Source organism: Callionymus lyra, chromosome 3, assembly GCF_982586985.1.
Source record: "Callionymus lyra chromosome 3, fCalLyr1.hap1.1, whole genome shotgun sequence".
Taxonomy (NCBI): Eukaryota; Metazoa; Chordata; class Actinopteri; order Syngnathiformes; family Callionymidae; genus Callionymus; species Callionymus lyra.
This window is the reverse complement of record NC_141820.1, coordinates 36,416,002-36,443,646: the sequence shown is the minus strand read 5'-3', so window position 1 is coordinate 36,443,646 and position 27,645 is coordinate 36,416,002. Positions and strand designations below refer to the sequence as shown.

Here is a 27,645-nt window from a genome sequence, read left to right as displayed (position 1 = left end):
TGTTGAGTTGTATCCAGTGCACCCGCTCTTAACTCATCGAGGTCCCGTCCATCCCAGCAGGTCTGAGTCCTGCTGAGCTGCAGCAGTTATGGAAGGACGTGACCGGAGCCGGTAACCACTGCATGGAAGACAACGACATCAAACACAGCAGCGGTGGCAACGGTACAGCGGTCGGTGGCGGCGGAGGTCTGGACCTCTCAACCACCAACAACAACTCAACGTCAACTACCTCCTCGTCAAACCCTCCCAAAACGTCACCGCCACTCTCACACCACTCCATCGTCAACGGACAGTCGCCCGCCCTCAACCACAGAAGAGAGCGCGAGCGGGACCGGGAGAGAGAGAAGTAGGCCTTTTTTTTATCTCACTCGGTTGCATCTTAAAGTCGGAATTTGTGCACGAAATGGAAGCAGCTAGGTTGTTCTCCGGGGTTGCCAGTCGTACCCTGACTTGTTCCATTACCAAGCAACGCTCAAGAACTCCCTCTCATCATAATCCTGGACCGTTTGTATCTGAAAGCAACAGGAGAAAAAGATCTTGGAGTGTATTTAATAGCAACAAGTTTTCAGTCCACCATCATGAGAGGATTTGTTCGCCGTCACAAGAACCAACAAAAGATGTTTGTCTCTGCGATGCAGCGTCGGCTCCTTGACAACACAGACAATGTTGTTTTGTTTATTTGTGCAATCGTTTATTAACATTGTGCTTATATTGATATGAAAACAAGAGTGTTGTTCTCCCCAAAGAGCAGAGCACACAAGATATCAAAGACTCACAACAAGCCTCTCCAGCAGCCGCGACAAGCTAACCTCCTTGTACATTAAGTATTTAGAGCCTCCACTTCCTTTCTTTTTTTCTCTTTGCCTTTTGAAAATTACCTCCCCGGCTGGCTTGTCATGTAAACAGAATACGTGATGCCTTGAGTGGCGTTTCCAGGATGTTTATCCGTGTGATGGCGTGTTTTATAAAATGTGCCCGCCACCAAAACACTGACGTTCACGTAGCGGGCGCATGCATAATTCAAAGGCTTTTCTTTTGCGATATTATAATAAGGACTTAGCGTAGCGGCGGCGTGGAGGCTTGCCGGGGAATGTGAGGTGGAAGTGCTGTGTAATTGGTTTAAAGTAGATGCTATCTCTCCGGCACTGGTGAACAACAGGCTTGAAAAAGATATCTAGGAGGGAAAGAGGGCGAGTCTGTAGAGGAGAGAGAGGAGTTTTTCATCTGCTGCTGTCCCGGAGGGGCGTGAGCAGCGGCTCATAATGATCGAACAAGAGTGTTGTCGGAGGCCCTGCTTACCAACATGGATCGATGCGAGGAAATTCCTCCTGAAAAACGGTGTATGAGACACACGCTCACACACAGGAAAGGTTAAACTGTCATCTTTAATAGGACGAGTGGTCTCAGCAGGGTCATCACTTATTTGGATGCCATTTGAACATCTCCGCTCGCCCGTCCTTGGAGAACACTAGTTACTGCCGATATTAATCTTCCGCTGTTTTTAATGTTCAGGCTCCCATGCAATAAAGATTGTCAAGAAGAGAAATAAGTGAAGTGAGCCAAAGTTTCAGTTAAGTGTAAATCTAAAGAGGATTTATGTCTGGAATTCGGTTGTAAATTTACAGTTTAACTGCCAGACTGAATTTTTTTTCACACACTGGTGACTTAATTAACTGAATTTTAACATGGAATTGTCTTTCTAACCTTACAACTTATAATTAAAAATGTTGGTTGAGTTTGTTCAATTCTTGTGATATCTCAGTAACACTTGACAATGAACACTTACTGTAGCTATTTACAAAAACAAATGTGTTTGTGGTAACCCTTGTGTTGTCGCTCTATCATGGTGAACGACCTCCCTGGATTCCAGAAAAACATTCGCACTAGTGGAGGTCGTTCATCTTGACCTGGAGACAACACAAGGGAAACCACAAACACATTTATTTTCTGGCCTTCGGGTCACCTTGACTCTGAGATGACCTAAGGGTTAAGAAGTCTGCACTATTCACCAATAGCAGGATATCTTTCATAATTTAGAATGGCATACAGTTTTCTTTACACTATTTTAATTAAAAAAAATGTTTTTCTTTATTTTATACATATATATATCTATGTTTTTTATTGTTATTATTGTAACTGTCAAGAAACCATCACTTCCTGGTTATAGATTAATGTCATTAAACCTGTTTCACATTATTTAAAAAAATGAATTGGGAAGGCGATAAAGAGTCGACCCTTTAATGACCGATTTAACCTAATAGTATTTCTTTTTTTATCCAGTTCACAACATGAAGAGAACGGCGGCGTCCACCCTCTGTATGGACATGGCGTCTGCAAATGGCCCGGCTGCGAGAGCATCTGCGAGGACTTCGGACAATTCCTGAAGTAAGACTTCTGCATGGCTTGTGTATTTTTAAGGTCATTTTCAGATGTCTTTGTTGCGCACGAGGCGCCCTTTCTTCGTCACCAGTGGGTTTCATTAGCTGGCTTGTAATTGGTCGGCTTTGTTGCGTGCGAACAGGAGTCGGGGGAGGGGGATCAGCGAGACAAAGGTGTTTGTGGCGATGCCAGTTATCACGTCGTCACCTGCTGATTCGTCACACTTCGCCTGCTCTCACGCCGTGAAGAAAAATATTTTAATTAAAGTTCCACAGAAGAATCGTGTCGGAAGCAGACAAAGATCTCAACGACAAAGACGAGGAAACATTCTTGACTCTTAGACTCGCTAGCAGTTCGTGATTCACACAAGCATGTTCACACTTTTATTTAGGATCCTCTAGGAAAAGTTAGCATTCTTTGTAGACCAACTACCCAAAAAGATACACTTGCTGCATGGCTATATCCCGAGTCTCTCCTGGATGACCACCCTCTCTGGTCCAGGCTGGCCTGCCTCAGCAGCGTCATGTGTGCCTCAGTAAAGCAGCTGTTCCAGATGTAAGCGCTCCTCTGAATAATAAAGGGCGTCATGATTATTTATTTTCTCCGCCGCCTCCGAACATTAATCCGCACTTTCACACGCCGTCACCGTCGCCGTAATTGACAGCAAATGGATGTAAATGAATCAGAGGTGAACGCACACGTGACAACAGGCGCCCTGACGAGCACGTTATTGCTTATCCCCTGCGGAAAATGCAGCACACAGGCGCGCATCAGTGTCAATATCAATCTCGGCGGCGGACACAAAGGTAACATGAAGGTACCTGACACCGTGCTCATGAGCGGGCCAGAGTTTGTTCTGCAGCTTGGGAGGAAATGTGAGTGTGAGACAGCATCAGTGTACCGGATTATCAGTTCACTTCCTTAAAAGAAGAGTGAGGAAAGTGTGTGTACGCTACAGATACTGCGTCTGGCTAGCTTAGCAGGTTATTTAGGTGAGACTGCGAGATACTTCCAACCAAGTAAGCTGGGGAACGTTGCACTGATGCAGTCGGGAGAAAAAGAAAACCGTTTATGTCGGAGCACAACAAGCGTCATACACCCAGCTATCGACAAAAACACGACAGGAAAAAAAAAGCTTGTCAGCACAACAAAGATGGCGGGTCGGTTGCCGAGTGTCACCGCGAGTCCTTTGATGTTCAGCAGAGATGCCATTCACGCGCACTCAGCCACGCGCAGCTTAAACGGGGTTACATAAAGCGGGTGTCAGATTTAGATGACAGTCTGGGGCTGGGGCGGGGTTCTTGGAAGTGGGGGCCCCTCTAGTCACGTCAGCACCGCCGCAGGAGCCGGGATCAGTGGCGCCGACGCGTTTAGTCGTCTATTGTTTTGCGGCGCAGAGGAACTTGTCAAGATCAGCGTTTAGTTGCCTTTTAAGTGCTCTCACCTGGAAGAGCTTTTCCTGCAGGTGCCTGGCATCCCAAATTAGCTGTGTGTGTGTGTGTGTAGTGTGTGTGTGCAGCGACATTAATAATGCAGCAGGCGCCTTGTGTGGATGGTAAATAAAAGTGTAATTAATGCGAGTCAAGAAAAGTCACATGTTTTATTTACGATCCATTATTGTGTGTTTGCGTCTGCTGGTCAGACGCACCAGAGCGAGTCACATGACTTAAAATGATTCATTTGTTTCTCTTCATCGTGACCGATCGTAGAACTGACCTGCTAGTGCTCTAGTTGAACACGTTAGTTTTAGTCACTTGAGAGAACCTGTGAGTCACACATAGAGCGAATCAAGTCACTCAGACTGACTAGTCTAACCAACAAAACCATGTCAAATGTCCAAGTCAGTGGCTGACTTTTCTTGGAGTGAATTTAATCAGAACATTCCATGACACGAGTTGAAGTCTGCATGAATGTTTTGTATGAACTGATCTGATATTCCATATGTCCACAAACTTACTTCCGTTAAATTTGAACAGTAAATGAGTTTGAAACCATTTAGAAGTGAACAAATATTGACTTCCCTGTTGCACTACAAGATCGCCTTTATGACATCATGAAAAACTTTCCTGTTGCTTCATCAGAATAAGAAACCTTTATTATAATTTTTTAATTGTGGCGGTACATAATTAAAGAATGAAATAAGATAATATGCAAAATAAGCGATTGAAAAACAAAACCATTTCAATGTAAATAACATTTCAGCTTCATATCAGACAAAAAATTGGACATATAAGCCTGTTCACATCCCCAAAATATATTTTCAAATATATTTCAGAGAACAACAGACAAATATAGTAACTGGTCTGTACTTCATACAAGACGTCAACATAACAACAACGCAACACAAAAATAAGCACCAGGGTCAAAACTGAACCTTTGCGACCAACACATCAGATAAACAATTGTGACAGTCATTATCAATTCCATAACAATGCAGTTCATATAAATATCTAATGACATCTTGTTTATTATCATGTCACGACACTTCATCTTTAGCCTCTGCTTAACAAACATTTACTGTCGTGTAGTATGATGCTAGTAATTGATGCAATTGACTCATTAACCCAAATCACTTTGTGACTCATTACGGTTGCTCGGTAACTCCAGCACTGCGCTACGACACAGTTGTTACGAGTCCTCGTTATGAGACATCACACTCTCGTCAGCGCCGCCACCGCTCCACTAAACCACAACATCGGTCAGCCGGAGCTCAACGTCACGAGTCGAGCGACGGAGAGGAGCAGCGAGAGGCGGCGATGAGGAGGAGGAGGAGGAAGATGTCTGCCTAATTGCTGTTTCAGAAAGCAAAAAGAAAAAAAGAAAGAGAGGGCATTTCATTAATCATTTAATCACGTCGCTCGCAGGATGAGGGAACTAATGTTGCAAATACCCTTTTCATTCCGCTGCCCACAACGCTATCGCTGCACTTGATGTATGGCTGGTGTCAGGAATTACAGCTGCTTCAAAAGCAGCAGGCGCCGCTCGCCGTCCCTCAAGATACCTCATTACAAAACAGTGGGGCGGGGGTCTTTTTTAAGTTAGGCCCCTCGCCGACAACAACGACACATTGTTGTGTGTCCGACAGACAGAAGACCCGTCCCCGTCCAGTTAGCGCAACGTTTATGAAATATTGAAGTGGAAGAGAGTCCTGCTGCACATTAATGTCATCACACGACTCAGGAGCTAGGAAGGGCGGGGGAGACCAAACAATCAACTGATAAAGACAAAGAAACTTTAATTTTATATAAGGAAATACAATTGAATGAGCGATAACTTGTTCTACTCTTGTATGGTGGATGCAAAGATGAAAACTGCATGCAAGCATGCTAACACAAAAAAAAACTACTTTGATCAGGGCCTAAAGGTGTCCGTCAGGAGGCCCTGTTTGAGCCCTGAGCCTGACATACAGTGTGACGCTAGCTAACATAAGTGGTGCTAGCAGCAGGATTCGAGACGGATGGACGGAATGTTGTATGTTAGAACCATCTTCTTCTGCTATATGATGAATCTCCAGCAGGCAGCCAGACACGGCTGCACTTCCTGCTAATTGTACGTGTGTGTCATCAGGGCCGTGCAAACACCCGGCTGAGATCTGCTTCCTGTCTAGACGTCACACATACTAGAGCAAACATGCTCCCCGGCGCAGAGATGCAAAGAGGCGACCTCCGTTTTAAAGGTCTTGTCACAGTGCAGCAGACATGTGGAGGGCTTAGGGGGGGGCGCCCGGGCAGATGGGGGGGTTCCAGCTTCATACAGAGACCACGACACTCATCGCTGCCTTGTGGGTTTAATTAGCGAAGGGTTAGTGACGTGCAGGTTAGCCGCCGAGCTCGCCATTTGAATGCGTGTGTATGCGTGTTCATCGGAGCGTCTCTTCAAGGTGGGAGGACATTGATTTACAGAGGTCGCACGAGGTGAAGTCAACGAGAGTCTCTGAAGTCCAGCCCGACTCACAATGTTGTGCAACATTTCTTAACGAAGCAATTAAAGCGCCTTGTTTGGAGAGGAGGAGATGGATGAGTAAACAATTCTTACCAATTAACAAAACAAGAACTCACCCGCATGTTACGTCTTATTATATTTGGGGGTTCTCTTGAATCCTTTTGTGGCGTTATTAATGTTTTGGAAAACAACTTCTGATCATATGCTGATAAATCTTATTTTGATTTGACCCTTCATGAGTGTCATTATTGTAGAAGCAGGAGGGTTAATTTAACCCAGTCTGCAGTTTGAGCAACTCTGATCCAGTTTAGTAGTCTTGAATTTTCAGTCACTCCTGTAAAGATGGTATTAAAAAAAGGACTGCTCTGAACAACAATTGTTTGAGAGTCTCTGTATAGTTGTTGCTTCTCCATGTAGTGACTATACTTTTTCACCGGCTTGGGAACACCTCCCTCGCAGGGGGTCTAGGGCTTCTACATGACCTGCTTATGGAACATAAGTATATATATTTATCTTGTTATTGGCAGCAGAGGGATTACTTTCTTCTCCAACAAGAGGTTTTTAGTGTTGCAGCAATCAGTGTATGGTGTGTACAGTGAGTGTAGGGGTGTGATTGTGCATCCCCCTCACTCCCACCCCTCCTAATGCACTGGAGGCAGCACTGTAAATGATCATTGAAGGGTCTGCCAGCTAAACCTATAATTACTGCAGATAAAGTGGCAGCTCTGGCATTTGGTTCCTCCTCAGAAGCTTTTGTGAGTTTGTCACCGATGATCGCGGGCGCCGAGGCTCATTACTCTGCATCACAACACTTTTTCCCGCCTGTATTTTTCTTTCCGTCGGATAAAAAAGGTCTCACTTAATGGCGAGTCTCTTATTGTGTCCCGCAGACAAAATCCAATCAAGACGGCAACAAAAAGGAAAAAATAATCGACCGTTTTCTCCGTCTGGCTTTTCTGTTTCTTCCTAATGAGGCGGCAGACGCATTAACTCCGTCCGGATGAAGCCGCCGCAGTCGAGGATGCTTTTGTGTCAAATGTTAAATTGTGTGTATTGTTTTGCTTGAAGGCGGGGAAGACAAAGCCATTCTTCCTTTCATTTGCTGGAGTTTGAAACCTGCGCGGGTCCATTGTCATGTTAAACACCGGCGTCACACACCAGCGTGTAACTTCTAATTACCTCGTTTGAGGGTCGAACAATGCGGACGAACGGCCGCGGTGACGACAACACAACAGAGCTGAAGTTGATACCGTAATCAGCGCCCGCCTGTTTTGATTCAATTAATTTAATCTGTCGCTGTCACACACGAGTCGTTCGGAGGAAACATCAGCTGGATAAACAATTAAAAGATAATTGCTCATTATATAACTCACCAGTTATTTATGTTGAGCGGTGACGTTGTCAGTGGGAGGACTTGAGGACATGAATTGAAACCCAGTACAGGCATGATTTTTTTTCACAAGGACTTACCCTTGAGATCCTAAAAGTCCCTGTGCTATCAGGAACCAATAAATTGTGGCCTCCCATCTAGTATAAGTGAAAGAAAAATATCAAGGATTTTAAACAATTATCCAGAAATATGTTGGCAGAAATAACACTTTTTGCTCCCAAGCAAAGATACAACCAGAAGCAAAGGCCCCACAGACTGCAGAGACACAAGTTTCACTGGTGTAAAAAGGGGGCGCTCTTCCTTCCCTAGTATAGCTTTTACAGCAAGAACATAACTCAGCACCTGTGACTAGATGACAAGAGACTAGATGTGGATGAGACCAGACCGTTAATGGCAAAGATCACTGACGATGACTGGGACCTACTGGTACCTATGGTTTGGTGGGTGTTTGTTGATGCCCAGGGTTGAGAAGATGTCTATAAACCCATAGTTACAACCTTAAAATACTGGCTTGGGAGATGTTACATTAGGTATATCGACGTACACTACAGTTCTGCCTACAATGTTGCAGCCCTTTTCCTAACAGAAGAATATATCACTGGTTGCTTGAGGTACCAGGTTGAGGTTCAACCAGACTCTAGATATGAGATGTTTCAGCATGTTGAAGGGAAGTCGTTCATGATAGACAATACTTCATCCTGTGTGTTGCATCGTAAAGATCTTCGTGCTTCTTGGGACTTCTTCAAGATAAGAGGCAAGATCTGGTCTTGTCTAACGGTGTCTCTGTCTTCTCCTCTCCAGACATCTAAACAACGAGCACGCCCTGGACGACCGGAGCACAGCCCAGTGTCGAGTCCAGATGCAGGTGGTCCAGCAGCTGGAAATACAAGTAAGTTCCCCAGAAACTTAAGCGCCCCAATAAACTTTCTCCATCAAACGCTCCAGCGGTGGACCGAGCCACGGTCTGCACACATGCAACACCTGCCGGATCCAACAAAGCCCGCAGACAAAAGAATCCTTGGGCCGTGTGCGGAAAGCCATTATGGCGGTTTTAATTGAATTAAGCGAGCGATTCATTTTCTATTGCTTCCCTTCTTAACGCCCCCCACGTCCTCTCCTCCTTATTTCCAATTAATAATGAGCGCATCTCTGCAGCGCCGCGTGTTAATTAACTGCACTTTGCACCTGAAGAAGCTGAAAAGGAGGGAACTATTTTCGGGAGGTGGAGCGTGACCTTATTAAGAAGTCACGCTGGCGAGATAATGAGAGTGCTGATTGAGCGACGACGCTGCTCGCCACCTCCGGAAACAAATAGACCAGTGTTTAGGAGCAGGAAGATGTCGAGTCAAGCGACATCTAGTGGTGAGCACACTCGGCAAGTGAGTCGACTTAACATGGAGCACTTGTGGTCCATCAGATTCCATGATGTTGTCCAGTTGGACTTCTTTTTAAATGGAGCAGGGCATGAGAGCAGGAATGGTAAGAGGCCATACAAGTGAAAATCCTTTAAGTCTGGATCCAGACAGAACTCCAGAACACAAATGTCATCATCTGATCCTTGTTCTGTCGACATCATTCCCTAAACATGTAACTTCAATATGTTGAGAACCGTTCATTATTTCGATCGGTGGCAATAAAGTGTTTTTACTGTGTATTCTTTAGTTAAATTATTAAGAAAATCTTGCCTCTCTAGCTAAACTAAACCGCACTCTTCATCCTGGTCTTCATCTTCATCCTGCAGTAGCGAGCATCATCTGTGTTTTTCCCCTCGTGTTTATGAGTGTGTGCGCACTGTGGGCTGCAGACCTTCACGTCGGACCCTGTCACAGTGCTTCTCAACTAGATTGATGACAGGCGACTGTCGGGACCACTAACTGGACCAGGGGGGCGGCTCCATTTGGCAGCCAGTGCGTTCGACCCCGTCACCCCTAGCAGCTCGGAGCCCCTAACAGAGTCCATAGGACTTTGAGTCGACACTCAGGACTCTAATTTATGACCCTGCAGCTTGTTACTGTCAGTGCCGGACTGACCCAAATTCTGCTATTGACAAAAAGATGAAATGCTATTTGTTTAGCCTGACCTGTCCCCCCCCCCCCCCCCCCAGACACTGGTGGTCCCCAGAGAACTCCAGCAGAAGTTTGTGATCACACGGTCTTTATTTGTACCATAATCCATCTCCATCATCATGTCTTACTGGGGAAATGGGCTGATAACCTTATTTCTTGTTTTTTCTTTCATATTTAAATAGAAAAAATGCTTAAATAAAATAAAAAATATAGATTATTTATTGATATATATTCCTATCCAAAATAGCTCAAACATTTAGATGTACAAAGAAATACTGTTGCAAAAGTTAAGAAAGTCAATGTAAATACTTTTTCATAATAATAATACAATCTTCTTCTCTTTGTCCTCAGCTCTCTAAAGAGCGGGAGCGTCTACAGGCCATGATGACCCACTTGCACATGCGACCCTCGGAACCCAAGTCCTCCCCCAAACCGGTGAGTGCATATTGTCCACGGCGCCCGACGGCAGATGTAATTCACTCTCATCGCTGGTTTGATCGCCGCTCATCTCCGTGTGATGGATATAATGGCCACAACAACTCGCGGCTGCTCGCCCAGATCGCCAGTCCAGGCGAGGCGGCGGCACTTGAAGGTATAATGATGAGCCAAGACGAGCCATTTCGTCAACAAACATCTGAAAATAACAGCCTGGGTTCTGAGTCTCGGCTGTGGCGAGATTGGCTACAAAATAAGTCTCATGAGGTCAAGCAAGTCTTTGATACTACGTTTTTATATCAACTGTCCAGACAAAGACCTGGTTTAAATCAGGGACCAAACCTGAGCTCCTCCTTGTCTGAGTCTAATGTTTGCTTTGGTTAGAGCTTATTTATAGAATGTGTTATGTTTTTATTCTGTTCTTAGTGATGAAGATAATAGATGTTTTGTGCGATCAGTTGCCTTTAAGCTAGCTAGTGTCTCTTTTTACCAAGCTAGTCCTAAATCCACTTGAAGTTGAAACTATCAGCTTCTCAGTGAGCGTGTTTCACGATCTCCGGCCCGACCGTCCCCCTCCTTCCTCCCCCTCGTTACTGTAGCAGCTCATTAAGGCCAAGTGGACTTCTAATTACCATCAGACGGCTCCCAAGTATTTCAAACTTGACATTTGGTCGTATTTATCAACACGCTCTACAAATGACCGGCGCTCTACAGCTCCACTCGTCCATCTCCCAACCCCCCCCCAACACCTCGACGCCCAATTCCCCTCACTCTCTTTTCAAGTTTTCTTCCTCTCTCGGCCGCACTCCACTTGTGGACTCACAATTAAGGCAATTTGGTTTGAATATGTATAACGATGTCATTACCATTCCGGCTAAATTAGCGCTGAGACTAAAAGGTCAGTTAGGAATTTTCCAGTCGGTTAGCGGCGCTCACATGAGATTTAGTGAAGGGAAGGAAGACGGTGAACGATTAGGAAAATGGATGAGCGCAGGAGTCCAGACTAATAAACGTCCCAACAACTCTATGTTTTAAGTTATTGGATACTTTGGTGTCACTTATTGGCGTGTCGTTTAGTCAGAATGTTTGCTCATTACTCAATTGATGTCTTGTAAGCAGGGTGAAAAAGAAACTCGATGTAGTATTTAGAATTCAAAAAATATAATTTCCGGCTTTAAAGTTGAAAATAAAGGTCAAGCCATAACACGAGTTCCTGGACCCGACTGCTCATGTTGTTACTTCATGATTGACAGTTGAACTCAACTGGCTGATTATCTCCCCCACAAACCAGGAGCAGATGTGTGAGGGGGTGAGGCAGGAGAGAGTGATAGAGAGAGATGGACCATGCAGACGACCGTTGGATAATCAGGAACATCATGCTCTGATTACAAATCTTGTGATACAATTTGGGGGTCGTAATTAGCAGACGCCGGCTGGATCCACGAACCTGGTTGAGGGGGGTCGGAGCTTTCACAGACCCCTGAGTAAGACTCTTCCTTCCCTCTTTCCGCAGCTCAACCTGGTCTCCAGCGTCACCATGTCTAAGAACCTGCCCTCGGCGTCACCCCCCAACTTACCTCAGACCCCCACCACGCCCACGGCACCCATCACACCCATGGCAGCCATGCCACAGGTGCCCTCCGTGCTGGGCGGTGCCAACGTACCCAGCATGGGGGCCATGCGCAGACGCCACTCGGACAAGTACTCCATGCCACTCACGTCAGGTAGGACCAACTACACAACAACAAGCACAACAAAGAGATCCACTGACATGCACACTTAAACATACTAAAGCACAGGCATTGTAAAGTACACACAAAGTCATACAGACTTACACATTAAATGACATGAACATAACACACATGACATGGTCGACTCATACAAGCTCATCTTTAACAAAAAACAAATGTTTATGTTGATAGCGTATGTCATGCATGTAGATATGACCCATAAATAGACAAATACACTCTCAACATACACATTTGCATGTTGTGTACACTGACACAAACACACAACACAATATATCATTCACACAAGAGCATGTGATCTTTCGGCACAAAAACACATCAGTGTCGTTTAGTCAACACAGACGTGCCTTTAATCACGTAAACACACACTTCCTGTGAGCATCAATTTTACATGCTTGTTAATTAAGTTGAAATAACGATGTTTAAATGAAATACAATATTTATGACTCTCTGCGAGCTTTGCATTTTTAAATGCCGCGCTTTGATGTTTGTATTTACGGCATGTGTGTTTAGCGAGCGTTAATTATTCAGGCCGGCCTAACGAACGACACGCTGCGGCGTTTTCTGGCGTGTTTAGGATTCTCGCGAGAGAAATTAATTAAAAATGCATTTTGTACAGAGTTGATGATTTGATGTGACCCCACCCTCTTCTCCTCCTCCCAAACCCCCCTCTGTCCCCCCTCTTTTAATTTGATAAAAGCTTGATTCTCTTCCTGAAGGATTAAAATTTACCAATTATTTCAGGTGGTGACACAGTATTTATTTTTCCAGAGATTGCCCCAAACTACGAGTTTTATAAGAACGCAGATGTCAGACCGCCGTTCACGTACGCCACCCTCATTAGACAGGTGAGTGGGAGGAAAATAACGTGCATGATTAGCTGCCGATGAATGACTCTCCCGTGTGTCAGTGAAGACGTTAGTAACTCATGATGATGTCATCTCCTGGCAGGCTATCATGGACTCTGCAGACATGCAGCTAACGCTTAACGAAATCTACAGCTGGTTCACGCGCACCTTCGCCTACTTCAGACGCAACGCAGCCACCTGGAAGGTAATCTCAAGGCCAGACTTGCCTAAAAACATTTGTCTATACGTATGATTAGATCCACGTTTTTCAACTAAAGTGTCGATTTAAGTGTGTCTTAAATAGATGTTGGATCTCTATTGTACTCATCAGTATGTGTCTGTTTGTACAAAACTCTCTTTTCATTCAAATATTTACCTTAGAATATGTGCTTAAGCCCCGCCCCCTGAAAACACCCATTTTCTGGGGAAGAAATCTTATTTACAATTACCTCACACCCTGAGGTCTAGCATTGAGGTTCATCACCACGCGTAATCAATCCAGGAAGTCTCCATCTCCACAAGACCCTTTGTATAAAAAGGACATACAGTAATTACATCTGGCTGGAGGCCATTATTACGTCATAATGGACTTCGCTCTCGTAACCTCTCTTTCGCCAAGATTTTAGATAGGGCGGGACCTTATAAAGTAATAACTTCAAAACAGAACATCATCATGATGAGGGACTTACTGCATCTTGGAGATAAATACTTGGGGAAGTTGGTTCACATTAGCTATTGATACAAAAACTTTTTTAATAAAAAAAACTATCTTGGGTTATGTCTAGATATCAGTTCTTAAATCAAAACTCTAAAGCAAATTATTATTATAGAAACTATAGAAGTCATCTTAATGATATTTAGTCACAGTTTCGCAGAATGTGGTCACAGAATATTAGTCACAAAACATAGCATTTTGAAAAGCAGCGTTCTAAGAAGTAACATCTTGAAAACCAGCAGGAGTGAAAGCTAGAAAACATGAACGTTAGAAAACCTGGTCAGTATCCTGAAAGCTAGTTAATGTGGAAGCAGGTTTCCTAAAAGCAGCTTCCTGAAACTTGTCAAACATGGAAGCTAGTGTCCCAGAAACAACTCGATTGGATTCTATTGAATTCCAGTTCTAGTTCTTGAGTAAGCCCACTTGTCACTCTGCTGAGTTGTAGCAACATCTCAACCCTCAGTAATAAAATCTATTGCATTTGTGTTCAGCTCCTTGTGTCGACCTCTGAAGGCATTCTTCTCGTAGGACCGCTGGACGCTTCATCAGGCCGTTAAAGAGTTAATTAGGCAAAAGTATTTTTCCCTGCGATCACTTGACATAATTAATAGCAGCGGCCGCAGAGAAATCATAATTCAGTGGCATGTGAGCGATTAGCGCTCTTCAACGTTGCCTCTTTATTTATTTCCCGTTTGGAAGTGACAGCTGAGAGAACGCCTCCATTTTCTTTCTTTTTTCCTCCTTCATTTAGAGCAATTAATAGCAGCGTGTTGAGAGGAGCGGCGAGCGCTCTGACGCTCTAATTATACAGCAGCCACTCCATCATCAGCAGCTTTTGTTAACAGAGCTCCCCGCTCCACCCCCGCCTTCCCGGGATGCCGCCTCCCCCGGAATATCATTGGTTAATTAGCCAAGAAAAATGGCTGTTTGCTTATTATTAACCAGCCCGGAAGTGAAAATACACACGGAATTAAACACACTGAGCTGTGGTGCGTTCGAGTGCTTGGAAAATAATGTGCTTTGTTAAAGCTAAAAGTTGAACATTTTGGAATAAGTCAATTACAAAGTCGATTAAAAAAAACATTCTACACTATTAGGTTTTATTAAAAGCTAATGCTAGCTGAATGTATTAGGATAAAGATTGTGTTCCTCGATGCCTATATATATATATATATATATATATAAATGTATATATATATATATATATATATATATATATATATATATATATATATATATATATATATATATATTCATCAACCTTTTGTTGTTAGCAATGCTTCTAGTAGACTTCACCACTCTTTGTAGAAATATGGTTGTGTGAGCAGACTTGTCATGATTATTGCGGCTATTACTATTACAGCTTGTATTTAGCTTAGCATCACTGGAACTGTTGGAAGCAGAATATTGCTTCATATAAAATTTAAACTTGTCAAGTGTTAGGAAATGTATATCAAAAAATGTATTGAATATTAAATAAAAAAAATGTAATCTTCAATTAAAAATATTTATATATGTTAAGTATAATTAAGCAAAAACTACAATGATTGGCTATCCTGAATGTAGCTGTTACCAAAACATGACTACCTTAGCTTTTATCAACCTCAGGGTCACATTCTTTTTTGGAACACAAATTATTCTGTTGTACGAAGAGTGTTCAGCATCGAATCCAGCTACATTACAGTGTGAGTCCATCGACGATGTGGACTCAGTTTCAAACATGGTCTGCACAAAGAGCCGTCAGCTGATGAGGAAGTGTTTTAATCTGTCTCCACCATAGTGCTGGTGGTGGACACGCGCCGGGCGGGAGGGGTCTGCAGAGGAGGGGCCGTCAGTCGCTCATCTGCATGCAAGACGCGTCTCCAGCTTTAGTTAAAAAAGTGAATTAATTTGGATTTGGGATGCAAATGAGCGTCGGGGCACGGACAGTCCGTGGACACAAGCGTGCTCGGCTGGAAATAAGGAAGTGGGGAAAACTCCATATTTACATTCCTTTGTGCGTCGCCACGGTGATTAACGCAGAGAATTTGTTTAAAGGAAGAGAATGAAAGGTAGTTTAATATCTCATCAGCTTAGAAGAATCTTCCCTCTCCCTCCTCTTCCCTTCTTTCTTCCTCCTCTCATCCAGAAGCTTATTAGTTCTAACTATATAGCATGCATAATAAAACTGCTCATTTGCTCATTAATATTAAAATTATCATATTCACAGCCACGGGCATTAAGATCAATCAAATCCAGGGATTTTCAGGTCAGATGCGAGATCTGCTTATGAGTTTTTTTCTCCTCCCGAAACCCTTTTTTTCTGGCAGAAAGAGCAGCGGGATGATAAATATGAGCGGCAGGGATATTAAAGCCGTCGTTATTATTTGTGGAGTCTGATGCATGTTTTAATTATGGAGCCCAGACTCCGCCGCGGCCCTTCATCTCCACAACACGGAATCATCGTCATGTGATCGCTGCTGCTGCCGTTGTCACGCCTCGCGACCTTTGTTGTGTCACAATTGAGCATTACACACATTTGCATATATTCACATGGAGACACAAACACACTGATACACACAGTCAGCTGCACAAACAAAAGAGCAAACATTAAACTATAGACGCTCTCTGTTTACATCACCAGTAACACACTCATAAATACATATAGACACTGATGGTAATAATGAGATTCACACGTATACACACATTTGTTAAGTCGCTGGCCTATAAACACACACACATACATTTAAGTCCCATTTTAAATGAATAGATACACACACGCTTTTAAACACTACGATGAACACGCATGTTCACACACACATTTCTACACACTTTATTGAAATATCACACATCTGAATTCGCACACAAATACAAAACTAACAAGCATTGGACACACAAACATTCTTTTTATCTCTTGAACACGCACACATTTTTTAAACCTGCGCTGAGGTTACGACACAAATAACTAATATGACACACACATTTCAATGACCGTTTTCTTTGTTACACACTAGTTAAATACACACACATTCATATGCCTAAATAAACTTTACTGACACTATGACTTTAACACACAAATCATGTACACGCTTGTAAAAAAGACCCACATTTACAAACACGATAACATACTTATGTTGAAATAGACATTTGCACAATTCATAAAGACACACACACACGTTTATAACATATGTCTATACATAAAGATACACATTTACAGACTTCAAACTGTGATACACAACTGACAAAACATTTGTTGACCATTAAATATATATTTTCTGAAATAAACCCACATAAGTGGATTAGCGTATTTTCTTGAAAACCAAGGTGAACACAAACCAACATCCTTGAGCACACACACATGAACATGAAAGAAGGAGCGAGTGTTAAGACACACACTTGTCATCAGCGAGGTGCATTAAGACGCTGGTGCTCCTGACATGGACGGCTGCACTTATGTCCTGCACTGATTAGCTCCTTTTAGCAGCCTCACTTTGATTGAGACGTGCCGCACTTGTGCCGTATAATTAAATCAGCCGCGCCGAGGTTTTCCACGCTTGCAGAAACCTACTTCAGCTCGTGGACGGAGAGAGTGACGCTCTGGCCCGTGTGTGTTTCCGCAGAACGCCGTCCGCCACAACCTCAGTCTGCACAAGTGCTTTGTGCGCGTGGAGAACGTGAAGGGAGCCGTGTGGACGGTGGACGAGATCGAGTACCAGAAGCGCCGCTCGCAAAAGATCACAGGGTAAGAACCGGTGCCCAGCCAGACCCCTGTGTGTCAGCAACAGATAACTCAAGTGGTAAATGCTAGCGTGTGAAAGAGTCCTGGTGTGACTAACAAGTTGTGTTTCTCAGGAGCCCGTCCCTGGTCAAGAACCTTCCCTCCAGCCTCGGCTACGGAACCGCACTCAACGCCAGCTTACAGGTCAGAACCGGCACCTTCTGTTGTTTGTCTCGCTCCTGGACTCGACAGGTTGATGGCGGCGTGCGAGGACGCGCATGAATATTGATGGCGGCTGTCATGAAAGATTTGGCTCGCCGGCTGCGCGGCGCTCATGGCAGAAAGTTTAATATTTAATCAGCCGATATAAGTTTAATGCTCGGCAGGCAAAAGTGTCAGGAGTTCTGCTCTCAGGAGGAAGACGCGTGGTCACTGTGATTCTGAGCGCTTCCTCTCCCTGCCTGCAGGCGGCGCTCGCAGAGACCTCGCTCCCCCTGCTGGGCACCCCAGGACTCATGAACAGCGGCGCCACCGGTCCGATGGGCTGCCACGGCCTCCTGGGCGGCGACCCGTCTGGACTCATGGGAGGAAGTCCACCCGGGCTGCTCGGAGGAAGCCCGTCGGGTCTCCTGGGCGGAAGCCCACCCGGAACCATCAGCAGCAGCCCCCCCACTCTGCTGCACTCAAACCACGAGGAGATGAACGGGTCGCTGGACCACCTGGACACCAACGGACACAGCAGTCCGGGTTACTCCCCCCCAGTACACATGTGAGTCCACTTCTCCAAACTTTATTCACAACAATTTCAGTGAGTCATGTGATCGTTTCAATGGCCTAGATGTAGCTTGTCAAGTTTTAGGATTTTTATTTCAGTTTATTGTTATACCTGTGAAGTTCCCTATATCATGATGAGTAAATCCTCCTTTACATTAATTTATTTTCTTTTTTTTTTATCTTAAGGACATTTTGCTTATAGTGCAATACAACATTTTTGTTATTTTGTATTTGTTTAATTTTTTTAATAATATTTTAATAATCTTTCTCATAATTAAAATGGAAATAATTGTAAAAATTAAGGTTTATTTTATTTGTTATCCAGTTTTATTATTTCAATTTCTACATTTTTGTTATCATCATTTTAGTAATATATGTTCATTTAATAATTTGATATGATGAGAAGAAATATATATCAGTATATGATGCTAATTGCGTACTGTTGTTTTCCCAGTTGTAAACTGGAGCGTTTAGAAGCGCCAGGCGTGATGTTAGCCGAGCGTTGAGTGACACATGTGGAAGCTGCTGGAGCTTCTCTGACTGACTTGATCGTGTCCCTGTTGTTAGTTTAATGGCCTGATATTTGACCCACAGCGGCGTTTTGGGCTCCAGTTTGACCCGAGGCTACAGATCAGTCTTCACATGGTACGAGACCTCCGCCACTCTTCTTCTCCTTCTGTCCTTCCCAGCAGCAGCTCGCGTCCGGCGTTAATATTAACGCGCTGCTGTCTTTAGCTTCCTGTGCTCTCCCTGGATGTGGACTCATGCCACATTCATGACCTCGCTGTGTTTTTTCCCAATGTTTGTGAGGAAAAGAAACCGGATTGGACGTCAAACTTGTTTTTTCTGCCTCTCGTCCCGCGACCACGACATCCTCAAAATGGAAGAAATATGTTTTTCGCCGGCGTCTTTTCTCCAGGACGGGCGTAAATAATGGAGGAGGCCGTCACGCGGAGCTAAAGAGAACATCACCTTAAAGGCCTCTCTCAGGAGAGGATACCTCGGCACAAATTAGACAAACCTCCTCTTCCTCCTCTGCCGGAGGTTAACGCCGCCTGTTTAACCGCATACCCATTGCCTCGGGCTGGGCCAACGCTTTACGTGCTTGCAACCCAGCAGTGTTCACCCTGAGGGGCCCGAATAAAGAATCACCGCAGCAGAAATTAGCTTCACTCGCTCACATCAAAGCTAAAACTTACAAGATTAAAATTCTGTATTTACTGACTCTACGCTACCAATGTGATGCTGAATTACTCCCTGTTCCTGCATTACTATCTGTAGACGTATGCTCTTTCAGTCAGAAGAGGCTTTTATTGTGGAGGAGGTTGAACCTGGTCGAGAGACTCACGTCTCGACTGACACAAGTCAGATCTGATGCATGTAACTGAGCAGCTCTATGAGTCAGATCCTCTGTGTGACTCATTCATCAGTGGAACAGTCTGGTCTGATCTGTGTTTGACTTTATCAGTCGCTCAAGTGATAGTGACTCATTTACAAGAAGCCACTTCCTGTCCCGTAACTCAAATCAAAGACTTATTTAGTGAATCCGACCCTCTTTTCATGAAGATCCCTGAGTTGCATTAGCAGTGATCAACCAGCATATTAACAGATAGCTTGGTCTTGACTCACTTAAAGTCCTCGTCACTTCCTGTGAAGGAACAGAGAGAGTGGGTTGGACTCCATGAGTCCCACAGATGTGTCACTTTCAAAGAGGAAGTCGGAGTCCTACACAGTACATTATTAATTTTAAATAAACACATTTAAAAGGCGTTTTGATTATGGGTTGTGCATAAGAACACAACTTGTTTTTTAATACAGTCACGAGAAGAGATGAAAAGACGTAGAAACCTCTGCGACTCTGGATTGTCTCGCAGCCGCTAATGAATCATAGCGAGGTGTTGTAAACGTCTTTGATCCCCTCCAGGTCTTCTCTCCTCCCCGTCCCATCATGTCTCTGGACTAATGACCTTATTTGCATCCCCGACATACCTCTGCACCATCTCTGCGGCTAATCACCCGCTGATGTGAGCGCACACTCACATATTTATGACACAGTCCGCCGTTTACGCCGGAGCCGCGCGGTAATAGCAGCTCCACATTAAGTGCTAAATGAGTCGAGTTTTTAATAAAACGTTCCCCGAATCGCTTTTTTATCCCTCCGTGGCGAACAAACCCCGGTTTGATTGTTGACGTCCATCATCGCTCCGGCGGACATCGTTGACAACAACGAAGCGTTTGTAGACGAGAACAAACATGAGTGTTTGGCACGTCTGATTAAAAAAGAACGGCTAAGATGGCTGCGCTTTATATTGTTGTGAATCATAAAAATTATTAGCAAAACTGTAATTTACATTTTAAACAAAATAACAGTCTAAATGGAATATTATGATCATTTAGAACCATCGTTCTGTAATAATCCATTAATAAAATTATTCAAAACGTAAACAAAAAACTGGAAATTTCAAAGTTCAGAACGTCTACTCAAATCATTATTTTAAGGCTGAGTCTGAATAAGTGTCAAAGTTGAGTGAGTTTAACATTAAACATTGATAAAATTATATATAAATTAGTGAGGGAGGATTTGATACTATAGTTACACAACTGTGAGAGTCAAGTGTAGACATTTTAATGATGAAAGTCTTTAAAAACTATAGTCCATTAACCTCAGATTAGGTCAAATGTTAAGACCATCAGATACGTTCATGTTTATAAAAATAACAACAATAATAACAATAACAAAGACAGCACTCATCTCTGCTCCTTCCTCGCCGCATTCTGAATATTAATCTACAGTATCGTCTGATGAATATTAACGTCATCTGCACCTTTTAAAAATCTCTTCAATTCCACCCCCCCTCCTGGTGCGGCCATGAGACGCGTCCTAATGTACTCCAGCTTGATAACCCCCCTGCTCCTGTGCAGTCTGGAGGGACTGATGCATCCGAAGTGTCAGGAATAATTAGGTTTGTCAGATTTAGCCTCTCCCCGGCCCCAGATCATGTTCTGCCTTGTTTGTGTGTGACAGCATTATTATTCTCTCCTGCCGCCCACTCGAGCGCCGTCCTGCAGGGTGCAGGCTCGCATCCCGGGCCGCAGCCGCTGGACGGCAGCTGAAGATATTCATCCATTCACAGTTGAAAACATGGATCACAGTGTCCACGGCAACTGCCAGGGCTGAAGTTGATTAATGGCAGAACCTCGCTGCCGGTTTTTCCTCTTGAGGAGCGACACGCACAGGCGCCGCATATTAACGAGCAGCTTTCTATTAACTAGATAAAAAAGCTTCTGCCTTTGCTCCGGGGGACTGGGGATGAGATATTCTCCATTATTTATCATGTGGCCTGTTTCCCCCCTCTTGGCCCCCCTTCTCTCCCCCGTTTCTTTTCATGTATTTCAACCTGGTGTCATCAGTAAACTTCTAAATGCCAAACATGTCCCAGCTTATCGTACGAACACGCGTCGCCTTTTCTCCCATGCAAGTTTCATGTGGCGGCTCGCGAGGCTTCGTGTCAAATTAGCATCCAGCTAAACAACACGCTTGTTACATCGCAGGAGAAGCACTTGTAATGGCCTTTTGGTGCAACTAAATATTTGTCTGCTGGCGCAATGTTCCCACTGTCTATGTGTGTTCCCACTGTCTGTGTATGTTCCCACTGTCTATGTATGTTCCCACTGTCTGTGTATGTTCCCACTGTCTATGTATGTTCCCACTGTCTATGTATGTTCCCTATGTTCCCACTGTCTATGTATGTTCCCACTGTCTGTGTATGTTCCCACTGTCTATGTATGTTCCCACTGTCTGTGTATGTTCCCTATGTTCCCACTGTCTATGTATGTTCCCACTGTCTATGTATGTTCCCACTGTCTGTGTATGTTCCCACTGTCTTTGTTTGTTCCCACTGTCTCTGTATGTTCCCACTGTCTCTATATGTTCCCACTGTCTCTGTATGTTCCAACTGTCTCTGTATGTTCCCACTGTCTCTATGTTCCCACTGTCTGTGTATGTTCCCACTGTCTCTGAATGTTCCCACTGTCTCTTTATCTTCCCGCTTTTTTCTGAATGTTCCCACTGTCTCTGTTCCCACTGTCTGTGTATGTTTCTACTGTCTGTGTATTTTCCCACTGTCTCTGTTACCATTGTCTTTGTATGTTCCCACTGTCCAAATGTCCCCACTGTCTGTGTATGTTCCCATTGTCTATTTATGTTCCCACTCTATCTGAATGTACCAACCGTCTGTGTATGTTCCCACTGTTTCTGTTTGTTCCCACTATCTTTGAGTGTTCCCACAGTCTGTTTATGTTCCCAGTTTCTCCATATGTTCTCATTGTCTCTGTTCCCACGCTCTGTGTATGTTCCCACTGTCTGTGTATTTTCCCACTGTCTCTGTTCCCATTGTCTTTGTATGTTCACACTGTCCACATGTTCCACTGTCTCTGTTTGTTCCCACTGTCTCTGAATGTTCCCACTGTCTGCGTATGTTCCCACTGACTCGAATGTTACCACTGTCTGTGTATTTTCCCACTGTCTGTGCGTGTTCCCACTGTTTTTGTATGTTCCCAGTCTCTTCATATCTTTCCACTGTCTCCATATGTTCCCACTGTCTCCATATGTTCCCACTGTCTCTGAATGTTCGCACTGTCTCCCTATTTTCACAGTGTTTAAATGTTCCCAGTTCCTCCATATGTTCCCAGTGTCTCTTTATGTTCCCACTGTCTCTTTATATTCCCACTGTCTCTGAATGTTCCCAGTTCCTCCATATGTTCCCACTGGCTCTGAATGTTCCCACTGTCTCTGAGTGTTCCCACTGTCTGTGTATGTTCCCACTGTCTCTGAATGTCCCTAGTTCCTCCATATGTTCCCAGTGTCTCTGAATGTTCCCACTGTCTTTGTATGTCCCCACTGTCTCTGAATGTTCCCACTGTCTATGTATGTTCCCACTGTCTCTGAATGTCCCCACTGTCTCTGAATGTTCCCACTGTCTATGTATGTCCCCACTGTCTCTGAATGTTCCCACTGTCTATGTATGTCCCCACTGTCTCTGAATGTTCCCACTGTCTCTGAATGTTCCCACTGTCTCCCTATTTTCCCAGTGTCTGAATGTTACCAATTCCTCCATATGTTCCCACTGTCTCTGTGTGTTCCCACTGTCTTTGTATGTTCCCAGTGTCTGAATGTTCCCAGTTCCTCCATGTGTTCCCACTGTCTCTCTATGTCCCCACTGTCTGTGTATGTTCCCACAGTCTGTGTATTTTCCCACTGTCTGTGTATGTTCCCACTGTCTCTTTATGTTCCTGCTTTCTCTGAATGTTCCCACTGTCTCTGTATTTTCCCACTGTCTCTGTATTTTCCCACTGTCTCTGTATTTTCCCACTGTCTTGTATCTTCCCACTGTCTCTGAATGTTCCCAGTTCCTCCATATGTCCCCACTGTCTCTGAGTGTTCCCACTGACTTTGTATGTTCCCGCTGACTTTGTATGTTCCCGCTGACTTTGTATGTTCCCGCTGACTTTGTATGTTCCCGCTGTCTCTGAATGTTCCCACTGTCTCCCTATTTTCCCAGTGTCTGAATGTTACCAATTCCTCCATATGTTCCCAGTGTCTCTGTATTTTCCTACTAACTATATCTCTAATTTAAAAAAAGTACAATAATGATCTTTTCAAGATGACATTTTTCATTTGTTTTCACTTACAGTATTTTTGATTCAAAGGTTTAGCTTTTATATGACTAGAGTTCTGAAAAATGTTATGATAACAAGTTTTTCTAATTTCATTTATGTCGTTTTATTTTCAGAACAAAAGTGGTTTTAGTCTCTGTGTTGTACATTGTTTTGAGTCGCTCAATTTTTTATGCTTTTTTCGTTGGACAATTTGTGATCGTTACTAAGAACTGATCAGCACTTTAATGTCAGATTCTATTTTTATTTTAATACATTTCACTGAATATTTTTGACAATGTAAAATTCCAACATTGCTTTTAGTTTGTATTGTTTTCACTGGTCGCTCACACCTGCTTCTCTTCCAGGCCACCGGTGCACGTGAAGGAAGAACCCTTGAACATGGACGACGTGGACTGTCCGATGTCGCTGGTGACGACGGCCAACCACAGTCCGGAGCTGGACGACGACCGGGAGCTGGAGGAGGGGAACTTGTCGGAGGACCTGGAGTGACTAGGACACGTTTTTTGTCCAGTCATCCCGCCGCACTACTTCTCCCACACTGACTAGAAACCACTCCCCGCCGATCCTCCTTCACCACTGGGACTATTTATTGAGCATGCATCCGGACAGAAGGAACTCTCGTGGAGACCTTCAGACGCCAGAGAGAGACCGGACGGGCATGAGATGTCTGTCGGGTCAAGACTGGTCAGCGTCGGCGAGGCCGCACAGGACGACGGAGCGAGTCTGAGCGTCATATACTGCCAAAAACACGGTTTCATGTGAATACTCTAGTTGTTGCTGTCTCCAGACGATTGCTGGTTCAATTCCTCAGTTGCACACCACATGTCCCCCAAATTTCTGTCACTGCCTGTTTGTCGCTTCCTACGTTCCTTCCTTTTTTTCCGGTTTCTTTGAACCTCCGAGCCGCGTCATCACGAGCCGTCCGAGAGAAAACACCGGCCCGAGAGGGACGAGGCGGTGACCGGTCAGAGCCGGCGTGTTGTGCAGCATTCTCTCCTCTCACGCTTCTTCATCTCCTCGTCGGGAAAAAAGCTTTGTCTACCTGAAAACAGTCGCAGGCAACAGCTACAAACCAAAGCTAACGTAAGCGAAGGCTTCTGGACGGGAGCCGCCCACCAAACCGCTCCGACTTCAGTACAAAGAGACGCTTTCTGTTCCGATTAAACTACCTTCAAATAACTCTGGGATTGTTTCGCATTTACCCCAAAAACAGCGACCAGGAGACGAAAAAAAGAAAAAGGGGGGACGTGATGTGTAATTGTGATGTAGCGCTGGATGCTAACAGTGACTCATGACCAAAATGTGTATGTGCACTCCATGTGTTCTGAACCAGGTGAAATATTTAAAAGTGGCAGTTGTGTTCCCATAAAAAAGTAGAAAACTTCGCTAACCAAACAATATCTAGTGAAGCCAAATAATCTCATGTGGAAATGACGAGGTCGGGTCGACGGCGAACAAAAGATCGCGATAGAGATTCGATCTTGTCATTTCTTCGCAGTTTAAGTCATCTCCAAAAGTTGTCGCTTTAAAGGTCTTTTCTGTTTTCAGTAGGGTTGGGTGCCGAACACAAAGCTGTTGAAGCTGCTTTCAGCTTTCTTTTTCATAAACTAACAAAGTTGTACACGCCCGAGAATGAATGCTAGTTTGACCCAGATAGCAGCAAGTAACTAGACTGAACCACCAATCTGTTCCCAGAGGAATTCTACATATATTTAAATTTCCGGAAGACTCCAAAAAACCCATTTGGATCTGGGCTAGAGATGAGACCAGGTTCTGTTCCCCGGTTCAAACATCCAGTTCTGGCTTGACCTGGTTTGTGGTGCAATAAAAAATGATGGCACATTCCTGGATTCAGGAATGATTTCACGTGAAGTCTAAGACTCTCTCAACATGGTCATCGTTACCACATACATGTTCTTGCGTGCGGTACCCAACCCTAGTACTCAGTAAACCAAAGTTACACAAAGTTCTGCCTCCTCTTGTACTAGATACACAAAACAACTCCACTGAGGCTAGCTAGCATCTTGTCGCGCGGACACCGCTGCAGTTTGCTGCTCCAAGAGGAACAAACTCGCTTCAATGACTGACGCGTCATATTACAGCTTTACGAAGGTGGCTAAGTTCTAAACTAACGTACCAAATAACAAGAACGCGATCTTTCAACGTACTAAAAAAAGGGTTTCCCACTTTACCCGAAAAAAAGAATCTCTCTGAAAGCTTCTACCTCTTCACCAGACGATTTCAATTCTGCACGCTCCGACACAAGGCAACGTTTACATTCCCCGCGACCCGGAAAGCTAGCATCGTTACGTCCTGAGAAACTTCGTAGAGGGATGATGTAGATTCAGCCAGCGAGGGAGTTCTGTGTTTCGAAAACATGCATGTGGAAAAAAAAGACTGGAAACAATAAAAATCGGGACGAAATATACAGACGTTACCTCAAAGTTCCCGGACGGTCCGCCACAGAAATGTTACCTGTAGAGTGCATGTTTTTTTGTTTTTTGTATAAATGAAAAATAGTTGCTTGCACATGAACACCAGGAAGACCTCCAGAACTGATCTCCACTAGATTTTAGGATTGTCTGGACTTTCTGGCTTTAATTTGTCTGTATTTTGATAACTGTGCATACTTATGTATAAACGAAAACGGAAAAAAAAAATGTCGGTGGATGAGTTTGCCGATCTTCTTTTCTATAAGAGAAAATATCTGTGTTTCTTTCTGGGATTTTTACTGTTTCATTGCTCGCTCGATAGCAAACCTGCTTTTCTGCATCTGCTTTGCGTAGCTGTAAGGCTTTAACCTGACGTGTGTATTTATTGCTTGTACCTCTGTGGAGACTTTGACGAAACATTATGACCGGCAGTCATGTATCCTTTCTACGGCTTAATAAGTGCGACTCGCACCCTTCTATGTATACAGTCCATTGGAACTGTAGCAAACATTTATGTACTTGGTGGTTTTATTTCCCACTTTCTGTTGGAGGTTATGAGTTCCATCCCATTACTGTGTACTGTGTCCGAGGTTCTCCGGCGTTTAGAAGGTCATGGTTGAGAATTGTTCTTATTTTCTGTATTCATGGCATTTCACTGCTGAGTAAAATAAAGGACCAAAACTTGGAATTTCAGAAATCTCCTTTATTTCATATTTGTTCGCCATCCTGGCACCCAGGACTGGAGCGACACCTCAATAAGTCAGCAACCTCAGCATTCGCATGAGACCCACTGATCATAAGTGTTTGACTCGTATCTACATCAACTATTCACGAGCCACTAGAAGAAATTTTCGAAATTTCAGCGAATGAGAGGTTACGAGAGTGGAGTCCATTCAGATGTAATAATGTCTTCACTACACCCTTGGCCAGCTGTAATCACGCACCTCTTTGTTTATACAACAAGTCCCTTGGATTTGAAGACTTCCTGGATTGATGACACACGTTGACAAACCCTAATTTTTTTTTAACCAATAACAGAAGAGTGTAATTATTGTAAACAAGATTTAATCTCCAGAAGATTTCAATCTCAAGAAAAAAAGAGTTGAAAAGATGGAAAGAGAGTTTTGTACAAACAGACACATACTGATGAATACAATAGAGAAGGGATGGGCAATTAAAATCCTTCAAGGGCCACATTAAATTTTGTGAATGTTAGGGGCCGTCAAGCAAAAAGACGAAAAAATCCCTAAAAAAAAGGACATGCGTCATTAGACCATGACATTTATTAAGATAAATAAGCTGCAATTGTATTCTTCTTATAGATTAGTTTTTTTCAAAACATTTCTTCAATTAACATAAAACAATGTTTTGAGTGGTTAATATATATTTGAAAAATTACACACAAAAAGGAGGAAAGTGTTATGTGAAAATGTAAATGAATAATAAATACAAAATGCATTTGTTAATGCATTAGAACCATTTATACATGATCATACTTTGACATTACAAGGGCCTCATAAATAAAGTCAAAGGGCCGCAT

General features: G+C 43.8%; 1 protein-coding gene across 1 annotated transcript in view; it reads left to right on the top strand.

The window, feature by feature from the left end:
• The window catches only part of foxp2 (forkhead box P2), a 112,993-nt gene extending 86,191 nt beyond the window's left edge, over positions 1-26,802 (top strand). The window contains exons 9-20 of the mRNA XM_087787772.1: positions 58-346; positions 2,281-2,385; positions 8,513-8,600; positions 10,129-10,212; positions 11,726-11,936; positions 12,705-12,808; positions 12,912-13,013; positions 17,123-17,244; positions 17,355-17,424; positions 17,688-17,989; positions 18,589-18,639; positions 24,018-26,802. Coding sequence (XP_087643898.1) covers positions 58-346; positions 2,281-2,385; positions 8,513-8,600; positions 10,129-10,212; positions 11,726-11,936; positions 12,705-12,808; positions 12,912-13,013; positions 17,123-17,244; positions 17,355-17,424; positions 17,688-17,989; positions 18,589-18,639; positions 24,018-24,162 — 1,673 coding nt within the window. The 3' untranslated portion in view covers positions 24,163-26,802. The remainder of the gene's footprint in view (positions 1-57; positions 347-2,280; positions 2,386-8,512; positions 8,601-10,128; positions 10,213-11,725; positions 11,937-12,704; positions 12,809-12,911; positions 13,014-17,122; positions 17,245-17,354; positions 17,425-17,687; positions 17,990-18,588; positions 18,640-24,017) is intronic.
• The last annotated feature ends 843 nt before the right edge of the window (positions 26,803-27,645 follow it).